The 21871-nt window shown below is 42.6% G+C and overlaps 2 protein-coding genes across 6 annotated transcripts; both read right to left on the reverse strand.

Annotated features, from left to right (window-relative positions):
• Positions 1-2972: 2972 nt before the first annotated feature.
• Positions 2973-16143, reverse strand: LOC139375304 (serine/arginine repetitive matrix protein 1-like). Of its 4 annotated transcripts, none has more exons than XM_071116950.1 (17): positions 15984-16096; positions 14900-14989; positions 14622-14744; positions 14234-14353; positions 12441-12611; positions 12046-12128; positions 11697-11936; positions 11265-11570; positions 10880-11124; positions 10234-10314; positions 10058-10126; positions 9748-9889; positions 9563-9643; positions 8958-9446; positions 8648-8840; positions 8213-8398; positions 2973-3888 (listed from the first exon to the last, which is right to left on the reverse strand). In XM_071116950.1, exons 5-17 carry the CDS (start codon positions 12594-12596, stop codon positions 3877-3879), a joined length of 2283 nt encoding a protein of 760 aa, XP_070973051.1. In that variant the 5' UTR covers positions 12597-12611; positions 14234-14353; positions 14622-14744; positions 14900-14989; positions 15984-16096; the 3' UTR covers positions 2973-3876. The 4 variants fall into 4 exon arrangements, with proteins under 4 accessions (XP_070973051.1, XP_070973050.1, XP_070973049.1 ...); XM_071116949.1 differs by having other exon boundaries at positions 2973-3895; XM_071116948.1 differs by lacking the exon at positions 14234-14353 and having other exon boundaries at positions 15984-16143.
• An 859-nt stretch (positions 16144-17002) lies between these two features.
• Positions 17003-21838, reverse strand: LOC139375306 (L-threonine 3-dehydrogenase, mitochondrial-like). Of its 2 annotated transcripts, none has more exons than XM_071116957.1 (9): positions 21622-21838; positions 21151-21358; positions 20357-20399; positions 20101-20171; positions 19550-19699; positions 19277-19449; positions 18860-18950; positions 18492-18761; positions 17003-18202 (listed from the first exon to the last, which is right to left on the reverse strand). In XM_071116957.1, the coding sequence occupies exons 2-9, from the start codon at positions 21341-21343 to the stop codon at positions 18057-18059; spliced, it is 1137 nt and encodes a 378-aa protein (XP_070973058.1). In that variant the 5' UTR covers positions 21344-21358; positions 21622-21838; the 3' UTR covers positions 17003-18056. The 2 variants fall into 2 exon arrangements, with proteins under 2 accessions (XP_070973058.1, XP_070973059.1); XM_071116958.1 differs by having other exon boundaries at positions 21151-21352; positions 21622-21721.
• Positions 21839-21871: the final 33 nt, after the last annotated feature.

Below are 21871 nucleotides of genomic sequence, written 5' to 3' on the forward strand. Positions count from 1 at the left end.
TATTTTCCTCATTCATCTACACACAGTACCCCATAATGACAAAGCAAAAACAGTTTTTTAGACACGTTTACAAATATAACATTTACATAAGTATTCAGACCCTTTACTCAGTACTTAATTTTACAATTACAGCCTCGAGTCTTCTTGGGTATGATGCTACAAGCTTGGCACACCTTTATTTGGGAGTTTCTCCCATTCTTCTCTGCAGATCCTCTCAATTCTGTCAGGTTGGATGGGGAGCGTCTCTGCACAGCTATTTTCAGGTTTCTCCAAAGACTCTCGATCGGGTTCAAGTCTGAGCTCTGGCTGGGCCACTCAAGGACATTCAGAGACTTGTCCCAAAGCCACTCCTGCATTGTCTTGGCTGTGTGCTTAGGGTCGTTGTCCTGTTGGGAGGTGAAACTTCGCCCCAGTCTGATGTCCTGAGGGCTCTGGAGCAGATTTGTGTCAAGAATCTCTCTGTACTTGGCTCCGTTCATCTATTCCTCGATCCTGACTAGTCTCCTAGTCTTCCCCACAGCACAATCAGTCCTTTAGGTGCCTTTTCGCAAACTCCAAGCGGGCTGTCGTGTGCCTCTTACTGAGGAGTGGCTTCTGTCTGGCCACTCTACCATAAAGGCCTGAATGGTGGAGTACTGCAGAGATGGTTGTCCTTCTGGAAGGTTCTCCCATCACCACAGAGGAAATCTAGAGCTCCGCCAGTGACCATCAGGTTCTTGGTCACCTCCCTGACCAAGGCCCTTCTCTCCCAATTTCTCAATTTGGCCGGGCGGCCAGCTCTAGGAAGAGTCTTGGTGGTTCCAAACTTCTTACATTTATGAATGATGATGGCCACTGTGTTCTTGGGGACCTGCAATATTTTTTTGGTACTCTTCCCCAGATCTGTGCCTCAAAACAATCGTGTCTTGGAGCTGTATGGACAATTCCTTTGATGTCATGGCTTGGTTTTTGCTCTGATATACACTGTCAACTGTGGGACCTTATATAGACAGGTGTGTGCCTTTCCAAATCATGTCCAAACAATTGAATTTACCACAGATGGACTCCAATCAAGTTGTAGAAATATAAATGATCAATGCACATGAGCACAATTTCAAATCTCATAGCAAAGGGTCTGAATACGTAAGTAAGTAAATAAGGTATGTTAAATACTTAATTAGCAAATATTCCTAAAAACCTGATTTCACTTGGTCATTATAGGGTATAGTGTGTACAGCAGAAGTCAGAAGTTGACATACACTTAGGTTGGAATCATTAATACTCGTTTTTCAACCATTCCACAAATTTCTTGTTAACAAACTATAGTTTTGGCAAGTCGGTTAGGACATCTACTTTGTGGATGACACGTAATTTTTCCAACAATTGTTTAGAGATTTTTTCACAATTCCAGTGGGTCATAAGTTTCCTTACACAAAGTTGACAGTGCCTTTAAACAGCTTGGAAAATTCCAGAAAATGTCATGGCTTTAGAAGCTTCAGATAGGCTAATTGACATCATTTGAGTCAATTGGAGGTGTATTTCAAGGCCTACCTTCAAACTCAGTGCCTCTTTGCGTGACATCATGGGAAAATCTAAATAAATCAGCCAAGACCTCCACAAGTCTGGTTCATCCTTGGGAGCAATTTTCAAACGCCTGAAGGTACCACATTCATCTGTACAAACAATAGTACGCAAGTATAAATACCATGGGACCACGCAGCCGTAATACCGGTCAGGAAGGAGACGTGTTCTGTCTCCTAGAGATAAACGTACTTTGGTGCAAAAAGTGCAAATCAATCCGAGAACAACAGCAAAGGACCTTGTGAAGATGCTGGAGGAAACGGGTACAAAAGTATCTAAATCCACAGCAAAATGAGTCCTATATCGACAAACTGAAAGGCCGCTCAGCAAGGAAGAAGCCACTGCTCCAAAACCGCCATAAAAAAAGCGAGACTATGGTTTGCAACTGCACATGGGGACAAAGATCATACTTTTTGGAGAAATATCCTCTGGTCTGATGAAACAAACATAGAACTGTTTGGCCATAATGACCATCTTTATGTTTGGAGGAAAAAGGGGGAGGCTTGCAAGCCAAAGAACATCCCAACCATGAAGCACAGGGGTGGCCGCATCATGTTGTGGGGCTGCTTTGCTGCAGGAGGGACTGGTGCTCTTCATAAAAATTGATGGCATCATGAAGCAGGAAAATTATGTAGATATATTGAAGCAACAGCTCAAGACATCAGATAGGAAATCAAAGCTTGGTCGCAAATGGGTCTTCCAAATGGACAATGACCCAAAGCATACTTCCAAAGTTGTGGCAAGGCGCTTAGTATCGGAGTGGTCATCACAAAGCCCTGACCTCAATCCTATAGAAAATTTGTAGTCAGACCTACAAAAAGTGTGTGCGAGCAAGGAGGCCTACAAACCTGACTCAGTTACACCAGCTCTCAGGAGGAATGGGACAAAATTCACCTAACTTATTGTGGGAAACTTGTGGATGGCTACCCAAAACGTTTAACCCAAGTTAAACTATTTAAAAGGTAATGCTAATAAATACTAATTGAGTATGTAAACTTCTGACCCACTGGGAACGTGATGAAAGAAATAAAAGCTGAAATAAATAATCCTCCACTATTATTCTGACATTCCACATTCTTACAAATAAAAGTGGTGATCCTAATTGACCTAACAGGGAATTGTTACCAGGATTAAAATGTCAGGAATTGTGAAAAACTGAGTTTAAATGTATTTCGGCTAGTGTATGGAAACTTCCGACTTCAACTGTAGATTGACAAGAAATTAAAATATTTTTTATCCATTTCAGAATAAGGCTGTGCTGTAACAAAATGTGGAAAAAGTCAAGGGGTCTGAATACTTTCCGAAGGCACTGTACATAGTGTGGTGCAGGACTATTTGCAATGAACATCACTATGGTACAGTGCCCCTTTTACAAGTTTCATGCTGCACAATTAACTTCCATGTTTACAAAATTCAGTTTTTATATAAAACATATTTTAATTTTGAAAGGATGACAAATGCAGGAGTTTTTAAATACAAGTCAAATAGCACTTCCACAGCAATGAACGGCTTAATGCAAAAGAGTGGACCAGCGTGAACTCAAAGTATGACTGCATATCAACCCATGTGGGAAATCAAACCCCTGCTCTCTGGTGAGGTCAGAGAAGGGAAAAAAAGGGTCTAGTTCTTATTAAACATGACTTTTTCCAAGCCAGAATTTACTGCAATGTCAAATACCTCTTACATAAAAAAGGGAAAATCCAACTTATCCATTTTAGAGAGCAAACAGCATTCCCGCACCATACAATGCCTGCTGACAAAAGGGACAGATTTAATCTGTGCATTTGCTTTAGTTTACAGTCCATTTCATGCACATCAGAGGAGAGACTCGCTGGCTGCACATGCAATCCTAAATTACCACAGTTGAATATGTTTTATGTTGTAGAACGAGAGACGAAGAAGCTTGCACAATGCAAGCTTCATAATTAAAGAATTCCCCTCTATGATCCTATCTTGAAAATTGAGGGATCAAAACAAAGATACTTCTACAGTTTGGATATAAGCAATAACACATTTTGGGTCAAAGATATGGGAAAAAAATTAAATTAATTGGAAGATCGCGTGTGACAATTCAAGCGCTTGATAAAAAACATCCATCAATAGATGAGCAAAACTGTAAAAACAAAACTAAAGAATAAACAATTTGTACATTCTAAAGCTGAATCAGGTTAAAGACAAATAAAATAAAGTGTATGGAAGATTGAGGGAGGGGTGTGGCCGGGCTTCAAGACAGTGGTGGGGACAGCTTTCCAGCTTTCCTCATGGAACGCAGTGCCTTCTCTCGCAGGTGCTTCTCCAGGTCGTCCAGACGCTCTTCTACTTCACTGTCTGATTCCTTAAAGAAAGGTAGCATTAATTATATCATATTTCGGTTACGTTGCAAGGTAGGTGTGGTCATGCAGCAGGATGCGTCATCAAAGTAATAGAATAAAGAAAAACATTAGCTGATGACATGCAATAAATGATAGCGGTGCACCATTCAACTTCTACAACCATGTCTAATTTGTTCATTTTGATTGAAATAAATGTGATGCTTAGATGTAGGGCTGGGCGGTAAACCTTATTTACTACAGTACTAGTCAAAAGTTTTAGAACACCTCATTCAAGGGTTCTTTATTTTGTACTATTTTCCACTGTAGAAAAATAGTGAAGACATCACAACTATAAAATAACACATGGAATCATGTAAACTCAGCAAAAAATGAAACATCCGTTTTTCAAGACCCTGTCTTTCAAAGAATTTGTAAAGATCAAAATAACTTCACAGATCTTCATTGTAAAGGGTTTAAACAGTTTCCCATGCTTAATGAACATGCACCTGTGGAATGGTCGTTAAGACACTAACAGCTTACAGATGGTAATCAATTAAGGTCACAGTTATGAAAACCTAGGACACTAAAGAGGCCTTTCTACAGACTCTGAAAAACACCAAAAGAAAGATGCCCAGGGTCCCTGCTCATCCGCGTGAACGTGCCTTTGGCATGCTGCAAAGAGGCACGAGGACTGCAGATGTGGCCAGGGCAATAAATTGCAATGTCCGTACTGAGAGACGCCTAAGACAGCGCTACAGGGAGAAAGGACGGACAGTTGATCGTGTAACAACGGCACAGGATCGGTACATCCGAACATCACACCTGCTGGACAGGTACAAGATGGCAACAACTGCCCAAGTTACACCAGGAACACACAATCCCTCCATCAGTGCTCAGACTGTCTGCAATAGGCTGAGAGAGGCTGGACTGTGGGCTTATAGGCTTGTTGTAAGGCAGGTCCTCACCAGACATCACCATCGCCTATGGGCACAAACCCACCGTCGCTGGAACAGACAGGACTGGCAAAAAGTACTCTTCACTGAGGAGTTACGGTTTTGTCTCACCAGGGGTGATGGTCGGATTCACATTTATCGCCAAAGGAATGAGCGTTACACAGAGGACTGTACTCTGGAGTGGGATCGATTTGGAGGGTCCGTCATGGTCTGGGGCGGTGTGTCACAGCATCATCGGACTGAGCTTGTTGTCATTGCAAGCAATCTCAACGCAGGGCGTTACAGGGAAGACATCCTCCTCCCTCATGTGGCACCCTGCCTGCAGGCCCATCCTGACAGGACCCTCCAGCGTGACAATGCCACCAGCCATACTGCTCACTCTGTGCAAGACAGGAATGTCTGTTCTGCCATGGTCAGTGAAGAGCCCAGATCTCAATCCCATTGAGCACATCTGGGACTTGTTGGATCAGAGGGTGAGGGCTAGGGCCATTCCCCCCAGAAACTTGCAGGTGCCTTGGTGGAAGAGTGGGGTAATATCTCACAGCAAGAACTGGCAAATCTGATGCACTCCATGAGGAGGAGATGCACTGCAGTACTTAATGCAGCTGGTGGTAACACCAGATACTGACTTACTTTTGATTTTGACTCCCCTTTGTTCAGGGACACATTCTATTTCTGTTAGTCACATGTCTGTGGAACTTGTTCAGTTATTGTCTCAGTTGTTGAATCTTATGTTCATACAAATATTTCCACATGTTAAGTTTGCTGAAAATAAACGCAGTTGCTAGTGAGACATCTTTTTTTGCTCAGTTTAGTAACCAAAAAGTGTTCAACAAATCAAAATATATTTGATACGAGATTCTTCAAAGCAGGGACCCGTCGCCTTGACTACAGCTTTGCACACTCTTGGCATTTTCTCAACCAGCTTCATGAGGTAGTCACCTGGAATACATTTCAATTAACAGGTGTGCCTTGTTAAAGAGTTCATTTGTAGAATTTCCTTCTCAATGCGTTTGAGCCAATCAGTTGTGTTGTGACAAGGTAGGGGTGGTATAAAGAAGAAAGCACTATTTGGTAAAAAACCAAGTCCATGTCAAGAACAGCTCAAATAAACAAAGAGAAACAGTCCATTACTTTAAGACATGAAGGTCAGTCAACACGGAATATTCCCAGTACTTTGAAAGTTTCTTCAAGTGTAGTCGTAAAAACTTAAAGCGTTATGATGAAACTGGCTGACGAGGACCGCCACAGGAAAGGAAGACCCAGAGTTCCCTGCAGCACATAAGTTCATTAGAGTTACCAGCCTCAGAAATTTCAGCTGTTGGAATTGGCTAAACATTGAGATATTAAATAAATGATAGAGACAAAGCCTTGAAAATAAAGTTTGTAAAAGGCCCGAAGGCTTTGGAATGTGTTTGATGGAGGAGAGCAATGTGTTGATATAGGGAAGACAGATGGATATCTGTGGATTAGGAGGTGAGGGGTGAGGTCAGTTCTCTTTAAGGGAGTAATCAGGGTTGGTATCTGGTTACCTTTCCTGTGGAGCCATAAGACACTCCTCCCCCTTACAGTTTAAGTAGGATGTATATAAACTGTGATGTCTGAAATGTTTTGCTGTCTGATTTCAGCTGTACAGAACCCTTGGGAAGAATCAACTTGGTTAAAGCTTCTCTAGTGTCCGTGGGTTATTTACTCTGAAAAATAAGAACCTAACACAGCCCAAATAAATGCTTCAAAGAGTTCAAGTAACAGACGTCAACTGTTCAGAGACTTCGGGAAAATCTGGCCTTTGTGGTCAAATTGCTTTTTGATTTGTAGTAACTTTTGGTTACTACATGATTCCATGTGTCATTTCATAGTTTGGATGTCTTCACTATTAATCTAATATGTAGAAAGTAGTAAAAATAAAGCAAACCCTTGAATGAATAGGTGTCCGAACTTTTGACTGGTACTGTATACACACACACACCAGTACTGATGGATGGACCAGTTTGTATTTTTACTTTACCTTTCTACAAATGGTATATTAATGTATGGTGTATTAAATGTAATAACCACAGATGAAACTGGTGAAAATATGAAAGTTATGGCAATTATTACTGGCAGTAAGTTTAACAGCTGAGAACGGCCAACTTGCTAGCAAGAGCTTTAAATGCAGTCAGACTTTTCTATGAATGCTCGTTCCGTCTTTTTAGTCTAGTCTCTCGCACCTCTGTATGTGCACATTCCCACCTACTCATAAACCAAGCCCATGCCACCCACAACAGAGCCCTCTTCTGACAAGCAGTTCCAAATCAATATTTTGGTTTGCTCCAACAGAATCGGTTATATGGATATAAAAAAAAAAACTTAGATATTGTATTACTGTAAGAAAATAACAACCATTATAACGATACCATGTTTATGTCTCAACTCCCCAAATTGTGCACAGAGAAGACACTACTGAAAACAGGAATATCAATGAACATTGATCCTGGAAGATTGCAACGTTTGTCAGCGCGCAGCATGAAGGTACCGCTAGCAGCATTTTAGCCACAGTGTTATGTGGTAGCTGTTTAGTAAATTTGAAATGAGCATAAAAGCAATTATATAAGGAATTTTCCTTCTGTGAAATAAGCATCTTATCCAGCTATGCCACTTGATTTCAACATTAAAACAAAGTGAGCAGGTTAGCATGCTGTTCAAACAGGTGGAGATAGACAGGAAAGTGATTAGCAGTTCAACTGTTCTACCTTGATAGCTAGCTAATAGAGCCAAGTTGGCTAGAATTGAAATATAAACATTAGCTGACTACTCATCAGCACATGGGCCTGTGCTTGGCAGATTGTTTATGAGACCTGTGTTAATTTTCTATAATGCATTCGCCTGCTACAAGAGCTTGGTCATTATTAGTGGCTGTGAATTGTTCTGGTTAAATAAGTAACAAAAGGGGCATTTTCATAGAAAGACTTAAAAGCCAGATCAGTGACTACTGCAAAATGGCAGGTTAAACTATTTTGATAAAATCATTTATTCATGGGTCCTATGGTTGTGGAAGGCTGACTGCTTGAAATACAGCGTATTGACCTTTAATTGTACAACAAAGGTAATTGAGAAAACATCTAGATGTAAATTGTTAGGGAAAAAAATGTAGATTTTATTTTTAGGTCTTACTGCCCCGCCCTAATTCAAGTTTGATTGAACATCAAACAATCAGAATGGAGACAGACATTAAAACCACTTACAACTTATTTGTTGCCGCTCTAGTGTCATTATTATATGAAAAACTAAATACTGTCAAATTTGAAAAAATAAAACGTCCTCATTGCTCACTCCTACTTAGAAACAGTGGAGCTGATGTGTGAAGCTGGATAAACCCCCTCAGTAAATCAGAAGAGTAGACTTCACCTTTTTAAGGTCGGAGTCTACATCCTCTTCCATCCCCAGGTTCAACTGGCCATCCCCAGCAGCAACCAGCAATCCACTCTTCTCCTTCTTGTGTTTCTTGTGTTTCTTGTGCTTCTTGTCCTTCTTGTGTTTCTTCTCCTTCTTATGTTTTTTGTTCTTCTTTCCTCCAGCCTCAGTGTCTGAATTCTGAGATGGAGAGGACAAAGCAGAGTGACTAAGTATTTAATTGGCAGTTGGGCCAAGAAGAGGGTGTGATGACGCACGTCATTACTATTTTACCGTCGACCACCACGTCAAGTCATCATAGTATTAATACACAAAAACACACACCAGCTATTACTCACATGAGAACGCTTCCCCAACTAGCCACTTAGTTGAGTCAAACATTTTTAAATCTCACGTTGTACTATTAACAGACAGCAGCTTTAAACTCACCTTGTTTGGAGAAGGGCTGCCAGAGCCGCTGCTGGCCTTCTTGGCCAGAGGGGCTGATGGCGAGCCACTGGCCGAGCAGCCCGATGAGGGGAAGCCTGAGGCTGGAGCCGGCCGCTTCAAGGCTCCTGGTTTAGGAGAACCAGACGGTGACCTTGATGACGCTCTCCTCATAGGCTGGGGGCTCTGAGAGGCTCTGATAGGGACAGAAAAAAAATGTGAGAACTGGAAAATACAATTAAAAATAGTGGTATGAGTTGTTGCTGTGCAGCACCTGCTTTGGCATCAATAAGACCAATTAGAAGCTGCCTACCTCTGGTTCTTGCGGGGCTCTGGTGTCCGGGACACCCTGCGGATTGCCCTGTTGCTGTGTGAGGGGGACACCTGGCGCCTCTGGCCAGGTGGAGAGGCGCCCGAGGAGTCAAAGCGCCCCTGAGGACTAGCAGACCCACGCATGGCCCGCCCACGGTTGGCAGGGGAGGGGGAGAGGCGGTTACTGTGAACAGCAGGGGGGGAGCGCGTTCCCCGGCCTGGCCGGTTGGATGGGAGCATGGGGCTCCTCCTGTGTCGGGGGGGAGAGGTGGGGAGGGGAGGTGTGCGTCTCTTTTGGGGAGGGGGACTCCTGCGCGTCGGGGACCTGGAGGGATGGCGCTTGGGCATCGGGGAAAGGCATTTGGGAGGGGGAGACCGCGATAGCCTTCTCTTCTGTGGGCCCAGGGGAGTAGGGCTGTAGCGCCGCTGGATGGGGGGAGAGTAACGCCTGGGGGAGGGGGAGCGTCTGCGAGGAGGTGGAGAGGGAGACCTGGGGGAACAGAGGAGGACATACGAGCCATGTTATTATTTGAATCTCAGGTGTGGTACACAATTTTGGACAATGCTCAGTACTGAGGGAATCCGAGGAAAAAAGTTTTTTTTTACCTGCGTCTCGGAGGAGGAGAGGGAGATCTGCGACGGCGTGGGGGAGATCGGCGTCCTCCAGGAGAGAGGGAGCGTCTTTTTCTGTACAGGAAAGCAAACATTTAAATGAGGAACGCATGATGTGGACAAAACCTCAACTTTAACCATGACATTGAGAGGGATAGGAGAAACCGTCTATAGCTGACCTGGGGGAGCCGTCCCTGTGTCGTCTCCTGGGGGAGGAGGGGGAGCGACTGCGCCTCCTCCTGACATTCCCGTTCCTCGCCGCTGGCCCTCCGCCCGGCCTCTTGGACCCCTCGTCCTCTGATGAGGAGGATGATCCAGTATCTGTAACCAATCCAAAAGTAGACAGCACACGTCATTTCCCAGTAGCAACAAAAGGAAAAACACCCAGATGGGGATTTGGGCACAACTTCAAGACCCACGAGATGAGGGTGCAAGACGAAATGGCTAGCAAAAAAGATGGGGTGAGGGACAAATAAAAACAATTATAACCTGAAGACGTCTCCCGATTCTGCCTGCGATACTGACGTCGCTGCTGCACAGGATCTGCAGTAGCCCCCTCTGAAAAGCAAAGCAGTGAGACTCCATTCACTGCTTGAGAAAACACAGACCCACCCACACCCATTGTGCATCACACCACACAGACAAACGCTAAAAGGCAGACTCACCTGATTCCGATGCCTCAGAATGCCTGGGTTTTGGAACAGGAGACAGTGAATCATTCCTTGATCCTGGTTTCTTCTTTGAACCTAAAAATCAATAAGACGTTTAAAGGGCACAAAGTCTTTCCAGAAAGATTCATTCACAAATGCACTTGCTTGTATAACACCAGTGGTAGGACTGATACATTCTGGTTTCAGCAGCCCGAAAAGAGGTTTATGATTCAGTAGTTTCCATTAGTCACGGCCTGCCATTAAGCCCCCGCCAAGGACTTCAAGTGTCATACTTCTGTAACCAGGCCTGCCTAGGAATCAAGTAATCCAGGGATTTGAGAGAATGAAAAATGTATTTCCAGGTCACTGAGTTCAACAGGCATCTTCTGGCTGTATAGACATAGCCACCCCTGGTTGATTTTTTTTTTAGACGAACGGTATATGTGTATCACACTCAGAGACTGATCATGTAACATGATGTCACTGGCAAGGTGAGGGAGTCCCACATCTGAGATGGTGAGGGAGTTCGATAGGGATGATGGGCCAAGTTCATTACAGCCCTTTGTAAACTCCGATAGTACTTAATGTACATTAGAGCAGGGATGAGAAGGTGGCATGTAGCTATATTTAGAATGGAGAGAAGTAAGAAAAACCAACATACCAGCTGATCTGGACGGGGAGGCTGAGGACCGGCCCTTTCTAGCCCGAGGGGAGGCAGAGCGTCGGGCCTTCCCAGGGGGGCTACCATTGGGGGCTCTTCTCCTGGAGGGGCTGAGGGAGGGATCAGCTGCGTGGCCGCGGGGCTGTTTCCTAGGAGGTGTGGTTGACGTTCTCTTCATGGCCTTCTGAGGTGAGCGAGGCGCGGAGGAGTTGCTCCCAGAGGATGATGGGGAGCGAGAGCGCCGCCTATTGGACAAACAAAGCACAAATCAGCCACAATGCAGGTTGTGGTCAGCCACATGCTGTTTGGTAAGTTGGCTAGTTAATGACAGCTTCAGTAATGGACACTTCTGCACTCTGCTACACTTGCATGGCCCTCCACTCACCTGCGGACAGGGGAGCGACTGCGCCTGTGTCTGGGGCCTGGGGGGCCACGTCTGGGGGGGCTCCTACGACGAGGGGACATCCGTCTCCTGGGGCTCGGCCTCCGGCGTGGGGAGTAAGATCTGGATCGCGATTTAGGTCGTCTGCGGGAATGGGAGCGAGAGCGGTGGCGGGGCCTGTCCCTCCTACCGTCCTTCTCCCTGGGCTTGGGCCTCTCCTCCTTTTTAGAAGCCTTACCTGGGGAGGGTTCTTTGACCTTCATCACAGAGTCAGGTACCACAACCACAGTGTGCGGCTTCACCAAATCACTTGAAAATTAAAAACATACCACAAATTAGATTAAAATATTTTTTTAAATCTAGAACTACCAAATCAGGAAAAATCACATCCCTGAATATTGACAGATATAGTCGGTGCCCAAACCAGCATCTTACCTGGTGGAAGAGGCCTCCTGAATGACTGGCTCGGGTACGGCGCTCTCAGAGGTGTCTGGCTCTGGCTGGGGCTCCTCAGTGCTCTGGGGCAATGTAACACTGACCAGGGTGACAGCTGGGGCTGTTGGTGGAGGGGAGCTGCTGGGACTGGGCTTACGCCTCGGGGAGCGGGAGTGACTCCGCTTTCTCTCTCTCTTCACTGGAGACCGTCGCCGTGGAGACTGTGACCTTGACTTCCTCCTGTACGACAACAACAAATGTGATAAGAACAAATGCTACATGAATCATCTTTAAATATTTTGATGGACATTGACTTCAAGGGATTTTACTTAATGTGATTTTCTCCCACCTTCTGGGGCTCTCCCTTTCTCTGTTATCTTTGTTTTCCTTCTCATCAATCTTCTTCAGAGAGGCAAGCTTCTCCTGCTCAATCTGCAACAAATAAATCTTATTGGTCACATACACATATTTAGCAGATGATATTGCGGGTGAAGCGAAACGCTTGTGTTCCTAGCTCCAACAGTGCAATAGTACCTAAAACTCTAATCTAAAAGTAAAATAATGGAGCAATGTTGGAGTGGCATCGAGTAAAACACAGTATACACACATAAAATTAGTAAAACAAGAAATTTGTAAAATATTATTAACATGACTAGTGTTCCACAGACAACATGCTAGGCCAAAGCCATAAAACACATGCCTGACACCAATGAGGTAATTGTGAGATTGTGTCTGGTTGCTTACCTGTCTCTGTTTGATCTCCTCTTTCTTCTGTTCCAGGAAGGCAGAGGGGATACCGGCAATGTTGTCCTGGGCACTGAGCAGCAGAGGCCACAGGTCCCTCATAAACTCTCTGGCATTCTTCCCATTCAGGAATCCCGTCAGGTTGATCTGCATCATCTTACTGTCCGGGTGCTGCAACACACACCAAGGGGGAGAGAAAAACAACACACCAATTTAACATGGAGGGAGAACTCGCGAGAGCGAGAAGGGGGGGGGGGGTCTCACTCAGACAACTGCCTTCCCCTTTGTTTCCTCACTAAGCTACACCTGCCTGCTAAATAATGGCAGCCATCTTCAAAACAAAAGACAATAGCTACAGTATATGACCCCTGGGCCCCAAAGCAGACAGTCATTGCAACCTAACAAACTTTTGTTGACTTGAGGCTGCGATTCCTTATCTCCACCCCATTAGTTCGGTAATTGAAACCCAAAACTGAGAATAGCTGAGGGGAGACATAAGTGCTACATCATCCATGTAAAGGACACCCACTGCATGCATCAAGGCTGACTTAACCTTCATAGAATATAATCTAATAAATATTTAACTATCCCACCCATCACCATTACTGTCAATAATCTTGATCATAAATAACTAGCATTCCTGTCCTGTTGTTCTCAGCCTCCCCACAGTCTATTCTTTGAGAGATGAACAGATATCCACAAAACAGAGTGCATCAAAACCCAAAACTGCAAGTACAGTCCCGGTGTCTTCAGTGTGTCCCGCGGGATCAGTGGGTATGGAGCGCCCGTGTCTCCTGCAGAAAGAGACGCTCCCTTGGCTTGCTTCCGCCTCCCTACTGCTTGAGACTCAACCACCTTCAGTTTATTGTTATATCATTTATCTAAATTGCAAGAGACGAACAAGCAATAATGAGTGCACAAGACATTTAAAAAGGGGTTTTATTTCAACATCTAAGTCAAGAATGAAAGTTGGATACCCTTTTATCTAAATAATAATGAATAATAAGGCCTTTTATCATTACTGTGATGTTATAGCATTTAGCTTAATTTCTCTCTAAAAAATAAATAAAAAATTGCACAGAAACAAAAATTGGTAGGGCGTAGTTGAATGTATTTTCCCTCACAGTATTAGGCTAAGTTCACTAAAACAGTACCTTTACGAGATTCCAGCAACATATGAGAATGAATAAAAATCATCCGAGGATTGCTGTGAGTCATGCACCATTCATAAAAATAAGTTGTTGATTAATTATTAGGCTATCAGTAGAGTTAAACATTTCCTTTTTCTACATCCAATGTTTCATCCAGTGTATTATATCAAATTTCCCCTTGAAGTCATGTTTTATAGGCCAAATGCTACTTAAGTGGGGGAAGAATGAAGGCAATTATAATACACAAGTATAATTTGAACCATGCAAATGGACTTCCTAAATTGAGGGGCAATGAAATGTAACAAACTGGAGGGAAAACTTGAACAACTAGTGCACTGATGCAACTTATAATTTATGCAGAATAGGGTCCATGTGAATTGCAATGGATAATTTTAAAAGCACCGTTTTTCCGACAGCCCAGAAAGAAGATACAGATGTCATTATACTCTACACAAATAAAATAGGGATCAATGGCCTAACAATTTCACTGTATCCTCTCAACTTTAACACACTCCAAAGATAGGATACAGAGGAGATATAAAAGACAAACTAGGGGCGCAATTCAAAGGTATATGGAGAAAATGGCATGGCATTGTCCAATTGTTTCTATCACTAGCATGTTGATCCCTGACCAAAACTCACCTCAAACCACACACTGCATCAGGGAGTTGGGCTCAGTGACACTTTGGGCTCAGCAGAGAGCTAATAAGGTGTTGGTGCTATACTTCTGATGCAAGGTATAACATCCATATTGGTTCAGGCCTTTTGAATCATAAATCACATCATCATTAGAAAACTGTGGCACAAAGGCACTTTGTCACATATCACAGCAACAACTGTGTCATTCAAATTATGTATTTTTCCTTTACACTGGACACCGGTGGTAGCTCTTTCCCCATCTGCATTTATATTGCGTTTTTTCTAAGCAATACACTTTGTTACGTCAATCTATCTTTTCCTCATTAAGTTTATATAACCAACATCTGATGTATGTACAAGAAAAGGAAGGAATTTGAGTCAATAGTATTACCTTTTCTTCTAGCTGGTTAAATATGAATTCTATGACGACATCATCCTCGAACCCCAGGATCTCCGTCACTCGCTGAGTGATCCAAGGTTTGATGACTTCCAGGTTCACCTTGGTCATATCCACCTAGGGAAGGAAGAATGAATTACTAACTTAAACCCATTCCACACTTAAACAAAAATCTGGCTATAGAGAAGCTACTGCCAATACCATATAATTTGTTGTGGGAACACTGAGCATTCAATTAGAAGATGTGCTAAAAGCAGTGTTGTTTATCATACCTTCTTTTCCAGACATTCTGCAAATTTCAGTTGTTTTAGAAGTTTCTTCTGCTTGTTGCTGAAGCGATTGTCCTGTTCTGCACTTGTGCCCTGTATGAGACAAGTAATAAACAGTTTACATAGTTAATATAGCTAGTAGTTATTTCAGTTATAAAATGTTGGTTCTTTATTATTTGTACTTGTCCCTTTAGCAGAAACTAGTTACCTATGTCACAACATGGTGAAACATAATGTAAGCTAGCTGCAGCTTTTGAAACAAGACTTAATTGAATAGGTGTCAAACAAAGTGGAAAATAAGTACCTAGCTAATCAAAACCCTTGTTATGGAGATACATGTGGGTTTATGTTGCTAGCCTGCCAACTACACTGAACAAAAATATAGATCCCATGTTTCATGAGCTGAAATTTAAAAAAATCCCAGAAATGGTCCATACACACCACCTGACAGGTGTGGCATATCAAGATGATAAAACAGCATGATCATTACATGCTGACGAGTGTTTCTGTCTGTAATGAAGCCATTTTGTGGGGGGAAAACTAATTCTGATTGGCTGGGCCTATGCACCCCCAAGGCCCAACCATAGCTGCACCCCTGCCCAGTCATGTAAAACGGCTTATTTTATTTAAATTGACTGATTTCCTTATAGGAACTGTAACTCAGTAAAATATTTGAAATTGTTACATGTTGCGTTTATATTTTTGTTCAGTATAGTTGTGCTAATCTCGATGTGAGCTGAGGCCCGAGTAGACATGCCCCGCCTCTTGTCTGGTTAGAATAAGCCAAACCAATTTTTCAACCAACAAGTCTAATACTAGGTAACACATGTAGCTAGTTATGACCTATAGTTACTGTACATCAGTAATGAACATAGTTTGAAATGGAAAAACACAACCTACGCAAAATATAAATATATCTAGTTAGGCTAGTTTAATGCAGCCGCCATCTTTACATTAGCTTCCCATTGCAGCGGAATGGCGCACGAGCTCGTCTGTCTATAATGGCACATATTTACAAACCCAAAGGAATGTGCTATACATTTGTAACACCATTCAACAATTAATAGTAACATTGTAAATATCTTACGCGGAAGAATCCCGCGTCCATGTTATTAGCCGAGAAAGATGTAAAAGCGGTTGATAGCGGAGTCTGGCGAAATACGTACTACCAAACCCCAGCATACAACACGCGACAGAACTCCTCCTTTACAGCAGAACGGAAGAAGTGAATGGACGATGACGAAATCGTTTTTTTTTTTTTGCTGTCAAGAGTTTTACTTATCTTTTTTTTAGTTACTGTTGCCAATTTACATCGACCTATAATTTAAATATCATACATTTTGTCGTGAATAGTATGTATATGTTGCAGCCTGATACCACAGATAGAACAATGAACCATATCTTTCACCGGATGTATAAATGTGAGGCATCCGGTTAGAGTTACCGCTCACTACCAAATATGAGTTTGAGAGGAAGCCCGGTAGTGGAATAACGTGGAGCGAGATGAATGTTGGCCGACATTCTGCAAATTTTCTCATCGATTAAACATTTGATCTCCATACAGTTTTGTTTCCAAAACTAAAATCTGTAACAAACTGAGTGGAATGCGTTTTGTAAAATTCACCTTTGCCAAAGTTGTAAAAAAAAATGGCGTTGTTTAGAAGGAGCGCAAGGGCGAATGGAGTTATTGCACACGCGCACTTCGTAGAGTAGGCGTTCCCCAACGGAAATATGCTAAAATATGCTAAAACGCGCCAATGTGATCTCAGTAGCTCGTGCTTGGCTATGCCCACCCCTTGCTTGTTCTTCCCACTGTGATTCACTTGCTCCCATTGAAAACGAAAGGCTCTGGTCTATCTTGAGTTAGTAATACAAATATTTGCTGATACTGTAGGCAACATTCGCTCTCAATCAACTGTAGGCCTATGTATCTTTTGCACAAATGATTTATTTGAATTTCAGTCCAAATTATTGCTAGATTTATGAAACCCTAATATGTATTTCAGAATGATATAGGACTAGATCTGTTCAGTAACACACAGTAGGTTCACCAGTTAGCCTACTACCATAATAAATAACCTGAAAGCAAATAACAAAACAACAGAATGAGCAAATTAAGAGATTTATTCAATTTATGATCAAAAGTACACTGCAATTTTGTTCATTACTCACAAATATATTTCTAATTAGTTGTCAATTAAAAATAAGGCTTCAATTCTGAATTTATTTGGTACCCAAAATCACACTGACTGTAAAGAAATGTGGAGATGTTTGAAAATGTACTGAAGTTGTGTTGTAAAGGCAGGCCTTTTGTAAACATTGTGGATTTTCTATTTCTTCTGATAGTTGTCCCTATATCTCTCACTGCTCCTGTGTCATTTCACTGTTCCCTCTATATTACCCTAACGCAGCAGGCCAGGAAGGAAATCACTGTGCCCTCTATACTACCCTAATACAGCAGGCAAGGAGGAACATTTCCTATTAGCACTAACTTTGCTGATAACTTCTTTATTAAGGAAAAATGTACTTACTATGACTGTGATATGTGGTTGTCTCCACTAGCTATGTTAAGATGAATGCACTAACTGTAAATCGCTCTGGATAAGACTGTCTGCTAAATGACGTACTGTAAATGTAAAATGTAATGAAACCCCTTGAGATACTGGAAACTGAAGGTAGGGTTATGACTAACTATATGTAAAATAATTTGCCTGAAGCCTATTTCCCCCAGACGTGTAAGGCCTATGTTAAACCTGCTATGATATTAAAATATCTATCACATTTAAAACAGAAACTGAAGACAGTCACAACATAAGAGAATGGTTGACAGTATGGTTCCCTGAAAAGAGTAAAGCTGCTATTATGAGAGGGTGCGGTGTGTGTGTGTGTGTGTGTGTGTGTGTGTGTGTGTGTGTGTGTGTGTGTGTGTGTATCTGTGGTGTCAATGTCCACTGTTGTGGAAAGTTGAGTGGTTCTGGCTGAAGATGACAGGTTTGAAAATAGTCCCTGGTTTATTGGTGTAATATTATCCTGATCTACAGAAGAGTCCTGGTTTGGAGATGATGCTAAGGAAAGAGGGTCTGTTGTGATAGGCAGACCCAGGCTGAAGCGGACTTAAGGGAATAGTGATTGGTAAGTCACTCTCTGTGGGCGGGACCTGCTAGCTGACTGGCAGTCCGGCGTTGGTCCTCTTGTCACGGATGGAGCTCAGCATGTCTGAGACGAGCTCCTCAAGCCCATATGTCGACTTCCAGCCCCAATCTCTCCGTGCGTTGGAGTCATCAAACCTCACCGGCCAGCTGTCCGCTGCACATCAGGGGACAATCAAGGTCAAGAGTTTTTACATATCACAACTTAAGACTGTATGATGACATCATTCATGACTGGTGACCGTGTGAAAAATGAACATGCAAGGCTTTCAATATTTAATAATACTAGAAAAATACAATTTATTTATTTATATCTACTCTATACACTATGAAGGAGAAAACTTTCCATATACTTCTGCTATGGCTTATTTCAAATGATACATCTTGAAGTTCAATAACACTACACAGAACGTCAGACACACCACTAGGCTGAACAATGAACATACCAATTGTCTGGCGGACAGAGTCAGGGTTATAGGTGACCTTGAGGTGGGGCAGGTGCTTGCGGATTTCCGTGGCCACTTCCTCAGGGGTGAAGCTCATGGCATCGATGTTGTATGTGCGCAGCGACAGCTGGCATTCCGGGGCCTGCATGAACTCCACAGTCGCACGGTGGCAGTCACCAACATGCATCATCGGCAGACGCGTGTCAGCGCGTAAATAGCACTCGTGGTGACCCGTGCTGAGGGCATCGTGAAAAATCTGGACAGCATAGTCTATGGGAGGGCAAAAATGTACACAATGTATTGGAATATGTCCCTATAATGGTAACATTAATACTTTAATAAATTATTAAATGATAAATATGGGTTACCTGTTGTTCCTCCCCCAGGCTGTGTGTTAGCTGAGATGACGCCAGGATAGCGTAGGCAGCGGAAGTCCAGTCCATACTTGTGATGAAGATACTAATAGAGAGATTTAACACAATCGAAGGTACAGCAAATAACCAGCAAATGCATATTTCTGCAGCATACTTCTCTTAATCTGCCCTATCTGCTGTGTTAATGAATTTACTTACTCTCTCTGAAAAAGATAAATGGCAAACAATCTCGCTTTTCTTTCTAGATTCCTCTGTCTATAAGAGAGGACCAGCAGGTTGTGTGTGTGTGTGTGCATGTGTGCAGGAGTGTGCATTAGACAGCGATGTCGTTGCATTATGACTGCATCTACGACTGTTTGTGTGGGCATGTACAGTATGTATGTTTGTATGTGTGAACATAACAGGTCGCACCTCCCCCATCAGTTCGCCATGCACTTTGGACACCCCATAAATGGTGCGAGGCCTCTGGACACACAGGTCAGGTGCAGGGTCACGGGGAGAAGAAGGGCCAAAGGCTCCGATGGTGCTGGGGACAAAGAGACGTAAACAGCTCTCCAGAGCCAGGTCCAGCACATTATGAAGCCCTAGAAAGCACAGCAAAGAGAGAATCTTTAGACAAAAACATCCAGAAAGGGTGGTGCCCTGGATACTGTGGTAGCGTGTGTGTGTGATCCTAAAGCTGACCTGTGATATTGATCTTGCGTGCCAGGGCCACATTGGCCTCTCCTACAACACTGAGTAGAGCGCTGTAATGCACCAGCCAGGTGATGCGGTTATTCACCACCAACTCTCTGAGGTTCTTAAAGTCCAACACGTCAGCATACACAAACGGGCCTGAGGGAGAGGAGAAGAGAGACAAAGAGTTTGATAAGACTTTGAGACTTAAAATAGGATTAGTTATTTTGTAAAGATGCTCACTAACGGAGAACAAACTGTATAAAAATAAAGAAAGTTGTACACTATATTTTTTTCCAAAATTGTAATGGGTAAACCAAACCAACATTTCAGGTTTACCCATTGTTGGATATATATATATATACTGTATACAGAGTGTACAACTTTATTTTTAATACAGTTTATTCTCCGCATTTTGAGCTGAAATGCTTAGGAAACCTAAGGTAGGAGACATGTTCTTTTATGCAGAAAATAAGAGGATTTGATAAGCACAGTATGGAGATGTGCATGGTATAGAGATTAAGAGAGAATTGTTGATCAGTCCAACAAAGAAAACGTACCACTTCTGCACACTTCTGGTGGAGGCTTCTTGATATCCGATAGGATAACGTTTTCTGTTCCGTACTGTTTCCTACACATTGATATTCAATTAATTTCTGCAATTTCAGTTCATTCCTGAATTTAACTGGAGTGAACCCCAGAATCCAAACAATCTATTTGTAGATGTTAAATGAGAATTCTACAATCTGGGGAAGATTCAGGCTATCAACATCTCTTACCCTTTGACGAAAAGATTGCTCTTTAGTTTTTTCTCACCTCAGGATCTCTGCAAGCCCCACACCTAACTGTCCAAGGCCACCTTTCCATGAAGAGAAAATAAATAATACAATGCAGAATTAATAAAACACACCATCTCAATTGTTAATTTGTATTTGCTCAAAAGGTCTCAAAATTGAGAATATATGGGTGAAAATGTGTTTCTTGTATACAATATCAGAAAAAATTGGTCTGGATGTTTTTTTCATATTCTGCTCCAACCAGGCTGTGACCTTTTTTTGTTTTCACCAAAGCTTTATGTAGCCTACAGACAAAAACTGTCCTCAAGCTATTATTCTGCCAGTGGTCACTCGCTGGGGCCTTTTTGTCCCTAGCACAGTCTGCTCACAGCCTATTGTAGTGAGGGAAAATAGGATTGCCACTTACTAAACAGTGAACACAAATCTAAATGACAAAAACGAGATTGACAACATGCCATTGCTGTTAAAACATTTAAACAAATGGTTATATTTTCATAAACAAATCAAATGTATTTATAAAGCCATTTTTACATAAGCAGATGTCACAAAGTGCTTAAACAGAAACCCAGGCTAAAACTCCAAACAGCAAGCTATGCAGATATAGAAGCACGGTGGATAGGAAAAACTCCATAGAAAAGCAGGAACCTAGGAAGAAACCTAGAGAGGAACCAGGATCTGAGGGGTGGCCAGTCATCTTCTGGTTGTGTCGGTTGGAGATTATAAACACATATAAAGCATATATAGCCTATAGTCCATAAAGTGTTATTTGCTATTTGAGATTTTTTTTAAATACAATTTAAAAAATGGTTTAACCTGTGATGAGAATTCGTGGGTTCTCCGCAGGAGGTAGGTCAATGGAATCTTGACTGTTCCACCGGCTGATCTTTCGGGGCGACCAACTAAAACCCCGGAATGACAAACTACGTGCCCAGCTGCGACAGCCATGGCACAACGAGCCGAATAGAGCTGCAGCGGAGGGCACACAGACCCGCATACCCGATAGCATGTCGAGCTGCTGCCCCTGAGGAAAAAGTTCGATCAAAGACAAGAGGCTATGTTATCAATTTCATCCGTCGAATCAATCTTTCTCAGTAGGAAATTACACAACGTAGGTTATAGACACTATTAATTCTACGGATTTATGTAAATGTACAATGTTAGGTTTAGGCCAATAAGTTAGTTATGTAACATTGTTGTTTCATTTAAAACATAAACTTTATAGTGTTCGTATTGACTGGAACACCACGCGTTATGTATCAGAAGAATTAATAGAAAACATTTTACCTGTGTGCTGACAAAAACCTGGAATCTGTCTCTGTTGATCGTGCCAACCACTTGTTGACCAAAATGAAGCTTTACAGATCGCACAAGCGCTTCCCACACTAGGCTAATAAACTAATTGATGTAAATTGCGCTGATAAAACGTTTTTCGTGGTATTTAACTCTTAGAATTAAAAGATTAGGCTACCCCCCGATTGGTCGCTGAATAAGCGCACCGAGCATCCATTGGGTAACTAAATGGCTGAAGAAAGTC

The sequence above is a fragment of the Oncorhynchus clarkii genome, chromosome 19 (genome assembly GCF_045791955.1).
Source record: "Oncorhynchus clarkii lewisi isolate Uvic-CL-2024 chromosome 19, UVic_Ocla_1.0, whole genome shotgun sequence".
NCBI classification, from domain to species: Eukaryota; Metazoa; Chordata; class Actinopteri; order Salmoniformes; family Salmonidae; genus Oncorhynchus; species Oncorhynchus clarkii.